General features: G+C 34.7%; 1 protein-coding gene across 1 annotated transcript; it reads right to left on the reverse strand.

Moving 5' to 3' along the window:
• Nucleotides 1-909: 909 nt before the first annotated feature.
• On the reverse strand, nt 910-8,212 carry LOC132552560 (peptidyl-glycine alpha-amidating monooxygenase-like). Its single transcript, XM_060216740.1, has 9 exons — nt 8,015-8,212; nt 5,530-5,659; nt 5,006-5,101; nt 4,198-4,377; nt 3,528-3,703; nt 3,103-3,346; nt 2,788-2,884; nt 1,878-2,163; nt 910-1,221 (listed from the first exon to the last, which is right to left on the reverse strand). Exons 1-9 carry the CDS (start codon nt 8,210-8,212, stop codon nt 910-912), a joined length of 1,719 nt encoding a protein of 572 aa, XP_060072723.1.
• Nucleotides 8,213-8,515: the final 303 nt, after the last annotated feature.

An 8,515-nucleotide genomic window follows, 5' to 3' on the forward strand; every position in this document is an offset into this window, starting at 1 on the left:
CTGTTTGAAAAGAAAGAAGGATATAGAACAGAATACCACAGCATTTTCATGATAACATTAGAAATAGAAATATGTATATAATTTGCTAGAGTAGACCATGTAAGGACAAAATCATTTGTTCAATATTAAACTCAATATTTCAGTTTTGACAATATTCGTACTATAATAGTTAAATATCGTTGAAATACAGTCTTTCAAGATTTCTTCTTTTGAGTATAGATACAAAATTTACATGTCGTTTTATAAAATAGTTCATGTTGCGCGTGGTAATCTGGTTGTCGGAAAATTCAAGTCTGCCACTTACTTCTCTATACCTTAACACAACTTTTGAAGAGATTGTACACTAGACTAGTGATATAATGTTAAGGAAACCTGTGCATTATCTTCAACGACTTTGCACACTTAACATACAAAATCCCGAAAATCCCATTGAATTGTGCTGAGTGTAACTCATGTTTTAGCCTGTGTCTGTAGAAGCAAGTACATTACACTAAATATTGACACACATTTTGCAAATAAATAATTAAACACCATCTTTTTTCTGTATGCAACAAATATTGTTTTATTTTTTTGTTTTACAAAATCAAGCATTTGTACAGTGTTGTACAAGAAAGACTGCAATATGCTCTGCCGTGTTAATACTTCTATTAAACGTATTTTCCTGTATGTATATATGTAGATGTGAGTAATGTTACAAAGGACATGAATGAACCAGTTAATGAAAAGAATTTGCACGGATTCAGGGTTCAATATAGACAAGATCTCGTCCCACACAAGTAGTATACAATGCATATTAGATAGGGTGCTCGCGGTTACAATACTGATATGAGTTTAGCGTATACATTTTATTTAGCAATGCATAAAAAGTGTTGTATATGCATAAGTACTATGCAGAAGATAGCATTAGTATTAAATGAAGTTGATAATGAACACAGCCATCAGTAGCAGAGAGAACGACATCTTGTGTGAAACACTTGTTCCGGTATCTTCTACACATGGCTCTTGTGTTTGGGTTGTACATGTGCATGGTTCAACAGCCTCCAGAGAAAGTTCGGTATCACACGAGTGGTATAGGGCCATTTTGTTTACACCCATCTGAGGACTGATCATGCTTTCCACGTATCCTTTGACTTTGCCTTGAAAACAAGGGTTACTTCGAAGATCTTCGATGTAAGTTTTGCATTCCTTGCGACAGACGAAAGTTTCACATCGTCGAAGAATCTAAAAATACAGAATATCGACATACCGGTTTAATGAGATATGTGATATATTGGTTTTATTTGGCTATGCGAATGCATTATAGATTAATGTGTGCTTATGGCGGTTACCACATTTAACATGGTAAATTCCTGCAGTAAAATTAATTAAGGTTTCTTTTGATAAAAAAAAAATCTAAGAAATTATCAATTTCATAAATTTTCATAAACTTCTCGCTTAAACCTCAGAAACGAAGAGAATATGCAGAAGTGATATTACTGAAATCGGTCATTTACACAGTTTTCGTTAAAAGACAAAAAACTAAATTTGAAAAACGATATCTCAAATGAAACATGTCCAAAAATTCTAAATATCAATTTTGATATCAGATTTAACCTCAAGCTAATCGGGCCGGGCAACAAAATGTATATTTGTGCTTGAGAACGGTTTAATGGATACGGGGCCTGGTTTTATTCTACTTGTACATTAAGGAGTTGCAATGTTGATTCATCTTGTCTTCATAGTTTGCCGTTATTTCAGTGAATATAAATTGTATTTTTGGATATTTCGATATTTTCGTTGTTGGTGCTTTGATCGATTTGAGACCTGAATTCATTCTCCCACTATTCTCTCAATATAACCAAAATAAATAAAAAGCACACAACATATAAGCAACCAACCTCTTTAAAGGTCTCGTCGAAATACGAAGTGTTTGTAAGGAAAGACTGAATTTGACATCCTTCTGTTAACTTTGTTTCGTGTGATACAGTGCATAGAGGCAACCCCATCACGGTAAAGCATTGGTGAGTTGCAATGGATTCCTTCGGATAGTAAAACAAAAACGCAAAACACATTTCCTCGGCTGTTGCTTCACCGCTATAGGTTGTTACGTCTTTGCGTAAAGACGTGAAAGAACATTTTGTCTTGAAAACATCGCCAGGTTGGGCTTTCAAAGGTGTCTTGAAGCTGCAATAACAGGTTTTAAAGTCACTTACTTCTGTTGTCTAATCACTATCGATAACATAATAACCAAGCCGAGCTTTAGTACACACGATTACATTCTTACGATTTACGTTAACGTTTTTACAACCTGTATTAACTCAGAGAATAAAATTGATAGTCTTATATTATTTTCAGTCACTGATTCCGAAACAATACAGGCAGCATAATATATTTTCTGACCTCACCCAAACGACTTACTTGCTATTTGCCCATATAAGCATAATTTATATCACGCTTTCGTTTCCTTATCCATAGATTCAAATCATCTTCAAACTACGGTATTGAATGCGCTAAATGGTGTCGGCGATTGAGATTGCCTCGGCTAAATATACTTAGTTTCTCAGATTGGTTGTTTACTCTGGACCTTGCACTTGTAGTTTAAATATCTTTATGTTTAAAAACTGTATTGTGTCCATTTTGTTCATTTTCTAATCGTAGTTTTTTCACAGGTTCTTATGTTTAACATTAAACATTCTTGACATTTTTAAGAATTTAAAGTTGTCATTTTAAATGAGCCATCTCATATATATTTTCACATTATTTTGAAGCACACCTGAGCAAAAATTAAGATTGTACCAAGATACTTACATATGCAGTATAGGGTTATCATAACTATAGTGAGGGTCGTCCATAATAACTTGTTCAGTACCATCCACGGGTTCATAAGATATCTCCATTTCTCTACCTGTTATACAAATATAAACAGTCAAGTGAAAGTGACTTGATAAGGAAAATATGAAATTAAATAGATCTAAACGAGCATATTATACGAAACTTATAGCTACGTTTGTTGGAGAACTGATGAAGGTGCTATTTAACGAAAATCATATTTAGATCAATAATTAGTTATCACTTGAATTACACATACAACCCCGAATACAGGAAAAGAGCGTGGACACCCACCCATGTAATGCATGTGGTTGTGACCGCCAACGACGTAAATAGGACTGTTCATAATTTGCGATGAGCAGGCTGAAGTGCACTCCGATTCTACGACATAACGATGTTCTCCAGGTGGGATACTGAATCGATATTCTCCGATAATTAGGCTCCCGAGATTGTAAGGTCGTAATATTGGAGTGTAGTATAGGATCATTCCAGAACTGTCCATATAGTCAGGTTTCAATAATGGGTTGTTCCAATGTATCTATGAAATCAAGAACAATGTAATATCCATTTTTACACTTTTTCGAAAGCAGAATTCATTTAATATTCCAATAATTTTAATACATGTTTTCGCATGAGCTTATCCTTTATTTAAAAAAACCTACTCTAAGACATACGTTCTCTCAATATATTTTCGTATATTTTCGCTATTTATAAAGTACCTGTAGTAAGGCATATTTGTAACCGGAAATCCCTATCTTGTATCCAGCATTTTCGTTGTGACAAACACCAGGCAAACCAACACTCCACAAGGCTATCAGTTGCCGACATCGTGTTTCTCCCACCATACCACATTCATATGGGGCATTCAAAGGATTTACTAAATCCCTTGGTTCAACTGGAAGAAACGATTGTCGAAATAAGTTGGTCCGCTGCCGTTAGAGCATTTTCGCAACTTAGATGAGTAAGATTTTTTATTTCATAAAAGGAGATCTTTACATGCACATAGAAATATGGTATGATATGACGTGCTATACTGTCTACTAATAACAAAAACATTTTTGACATTGCATGTGAATGCGAGAAACTATTTCATATACAAAATACAGCATTCCAGTACTTTCCATTTTCACTAATAATTTAAACTTTTGTTCTTCAGTCGGATTTTCCTGTCAAATACAGAGTACTCATCGGATAAACTATAGTAAAGAAGCCTTTCAAACAATTTGCAAAGAACAATGTAAATTCTACCAGATTACTTAGATAATTCGGTCAATAGGGATTTAAGATATTAACGAATATTTCAGTCAGAATTTATGTTCTGCAGTAAATGTCAAAGACCAATTTCCTACTTAAAAATCATATGGCTTATGATACAGCCTATGTACCAACCGTCATTCGAACACGCGAAGATTATCATATGATGCATGACGAATTCATTGTCAATTACACCTCGATCAGCGATCACGTGATAATCCTGGTCAGCAGGTAAGGCGAAATTCATACAAGTGTATGTCGTTTCTTTAGCAGGAACTCTTGTTCGTGGATATCTGACCGCAAATTCAAGAACATCTACAAATAAATCGACTACAACTTTAAAATAACACATATCATTGTACGTTTTAAACTTGAAAGTAAGTTATGGGTTATACAAATGTTCCGAAAATAATTCCATAATGATAATTAAAACTAAATTTTATTTATGTCCTGATTCTGTCCGCAGAACAAAGAAAAAAAGAATCTCAGTGATTTATTATTAATTTTTGTATTATCTTTCTCCCATTAATTTTTTCTCCGTGTCTTTTCTGTTATGCTCAGCTGTGATATTATCAATATTAGCTTCAAATTTATTTTCTGTTTCCGACTTTTTCTTTACATATTTGTTAATATATAATAAATGCCAACGACTCTTTTCCACGACTTTGTGATAGCACTAATATAGAAACTGTTTAAGATATTGTCACGATATTCCTTTTTATGTTTTCATTCTCTATAACTACGTTATATACGGTTTCAGTTATCCTGACACATCGAGCTGACAAGCTGATTGGTTTGGCAGTATTTGGAGTGTACTGCCTAAAAAGTACGAATAGTATTTTCTCTTATCTTGAATTCTCTTTTCTTTTATCACTTAAAGATATAGCACAATTTCAGTAACGAAGTCGTTTGAGTTGACATTCTGATGACATCCTTATACTACCTGGGTTGTTAATGGCGTCACATTCTAGATCCGGTGGCTGGCAAATATGAAATCTCTTTTCGAAGCACTTCGTGTCGCTCCATGGCTCGCATACACCTTTTACAAAACAAATTTGATATTTTTAACCAAATTATTCTTTATTTGCTTTAGTTTCAAATTTATTTCTGGAACAAGTAGCGTTCTTAGTTCTCTTTCTTCTCCTTTTACCGCTTTAGAGCAGATTTAGGTTTTCTATCGATGATAATAATTCCATCCAAATATTAGACTTTTAAAGACCAAACAGTCATAAAAGAATATTTTTGCTTCGTTAAAATAAAAAACGTCCCATTTAAAGAGTATACCAATAACTAAATTACCATTACGCATTAAAATGTTTGGGAGAAAGTCACTTGTAATCATTGACATGGTCATCAAATACTGTAGATATATGGAAAATACTTCTAGTTTTGATATGCTATGCTTATTAGAAGTCAACAGTATTAATGATTTATAGCATTAATATCACTTTAAGTTAAATCACAAACCTGGGTGTCCAGCTGGAAGACCTGTTGGATTTGACCCCGGAGTCCATACACAGTCGGGGTCACCTAGTTCCTCACCGTTTGAAACTCCGTCTCCATCAGAGTCCATCACACATAGTGTGCGATTCCACGTCTGGTATTTAATTGAAAAAAAGAACAAATTTGATTTGCAAAAACCTATACAGTTGTATTTTATATCAAGTGTCTTATATATATTGATATATCTTGGAAATTTTGATCGAAATACTTTTCTTAAATAAGAAAACATATACATTACGTAATATCATTGTATATCTGTTTCCCACGTGTGTCCTTCACCTAGTCTGTATTACTGATTCACCTAATTAACCTTTTCCTCTAGCATATCGCTATAGCGTGATTTCAAATTGCGATGATCACTTTTTTCAAATTTGATTCGGGTTTTAAGATATCCTGGTTTTTAATAATGCAAAATGCAAATGAAAATCTGCCAAATATTAAACATAAATCATTAATATAAGTATTTCTTGAACAGGTTATCTTTAATTTTCTTACTATTAAGTAATATTGCCATTTGATTATTTATTTATTTATTTATTTCTTACTTTATTAACAATTCCTTACTAAATGGCAGCCTTTATTAATCCACGTTTCTTCTCAGGATACCAATATTTTGAACACAAACACTATTATTTTTATCTCATATTAACTATTAAATTAATTATTTCCCCCGTTATCCCATCTCCAACATTGGCTTCGAAAATTCCGCTCGATCTTGGAGCCTAGATGGCGCCCACGTCATCCAGACGGAAATGATACTCTCTGTCATCTCTGTTGTATCTCTTTTGGGAGCTATGATATTATATAAGGTAGTTGTCGCGTAGCGCGAGAAAATTTGTCTCGTGTCACCCTCGGAGGTCTGTGCATGCTTGGACTTGTTGACGGAGCGAATTATTCCCCAGTCGGTGTGACTTAGTCCCGTTTTATTTTTTTTCTCGCTGTGTCTCTGTCTGATGTGATGACTGTACCGTTTGACTGTATGACATGTGCCCTAGTGGTCAAATGGTTGGTCCATTTCTGCACCAGAATGATAAGTTACTGTTCATCATCACTGTATAGTCTCTCTCTGACTGATGGAGCTCGATGCTGACATTTCTTCAACTAATTCATGACACGATACCATGATTTGCACTGCTCCTCCATTTAAGCGGGAAATTACACTCGAATGCCAAAAGAAGAGTCTTAGTCTCTTTTAATTCCCAGTTCTCTTCGAATTAAGTCTTTCATTATCCTATTGTGCTTTCACACGACGTCGAACTCATATTTATCCCTGTTCCCTAATATTACCATAGTATATTCCCATGTTTTCGTCGAACATGTAATCCGGGTGTACGACATGACAGCAGCCAATTAAGGGATTAACGACAGGTTTACCTACCTGTGCTGATACTTCACACCTTATGCAGTAATTTTATCATTACCTTTCTAGTACACACGTAGTTTAGCTTGACTTAAAAAACTGAATAACATTGTAACATTATACCGGAAGTTTTATTTCAGTAAAACCAAATTACGAAATGACACACTAATAACGGAACGATTTTCTACTGATGTATCGTTGTAACGACTTTTTCCCCAAGGGGCATTTATACACTTTAAACAATGAGTTTGTGTTCGCATTTTTCTATGATTAGATTCACATATCTTTGTGTCCGTAATTAGGCCTATCTAATTAAATAGTACGTATAGAATAATAGTCACTGATGCCGACACGCCGCTACTCTCTGTGATATTAGTGATAACAAGCATTAATTAAAAATCAGAGTGGGTATTTGCGAGATCAAAGACTTAACTTCAATAAATATAATGCAAATGTTTTTAAATTGGTAATTAGCATTTTAATAAGAGTAACTCGGGGTCAATATCTGAACAAGCGTAATTATGAGTAGCTCAGTGTCAAAATGTTGAGGAGATCGCTAGAGTATTAAAAGATAACGCTAGAGGCGTTCCAGAGTCTTCGACGGTACCTGGAAAGCAAGGCCGGCATGTCAGGTCAACTGTCATCTCTGTCAACCATCGGTGACGATATTCTCAAGAAACACGTCGATACGAGACTTCGTCAGTATTCAATCAGAGACTTTTTACAGTAGTTCTAGGTACTGATTCCGAAATGTGCGAGATGTTTCGCTTCTATTAGACTTCAATCAAGTGTACTTGTTCGTTAACGGATCGATGACTACTTACTATGACCAGAGACGTACCATCGCGGTACAGACAATATCTCACACACGATCTACATTTTGACCAACCTCTGATTACTCGAATACCCTGTATTCCTCGAACTATTGACACAGGCCCGATGAGTTCGACTTAGCGGGGTTTTACTGTAATATATATATATATTTTCAATTGTATTTTGCATGGCCACCCCCTTTCGTTATTTGAATGAACTGATCAGTTAAAGATGCAATATAGTAAACGGCATCGTCAGACTCATAGATCACTTTACCTTTTCGTTGTTAATGAAGTCCTGGCCAAAGGGATTGATGAGTCCGCCCCCAGCGACTGCTTGATGACCAACACCCGGCCAAATGGTCACGCCGTCACAAGGGTCACGAATAACACCTCCATTTGGAATAAGTTCCTGGAATGCTGGAAAACCGTGGCTATAAGGGGCGATAACTGTCAACAGCAGCAAGGCTAGCATTGTCTACTCTATCGTCAGGTACAAGGAGATGTGGCCTGCAATGTTGAAATATAAATATGATGTTTACATGGAAACTTTATACGCGTAAAACCAGATTAAAAGATAATGTAACTTACAAGTCAAAACATGATATGATAATATCCTTTAATTCTTTTTTTTTTTAACTATAACAGTCGACAAGTTATAACAAAGAATAATGATAACAAAACGTTTGCGGAATATATCTAAATATTTGACTACTTTGCATCTATCAGGAAATTGTCATTTGTAAATAAAACCAGATTACTAAACAATAGATATTAT

This window comes from Ylistrum balloti, unplaced genomic scaffold, assembly GCF_031769215.1.
Source record: "Ylistrum balloti isolate Yb309-2 unplaced genomic scaffold, AGI_CSIRO_Ybal_v1 Utg370256, whole genome shotgun sequence".
NCBI classification, from domain to species: domain Eukaryota; kingdom Metazoa; phylum Mollusca; class Bivalvia; order Pectinida; family Pectinidae; genus Ylistrum; species Ylistrum balloti.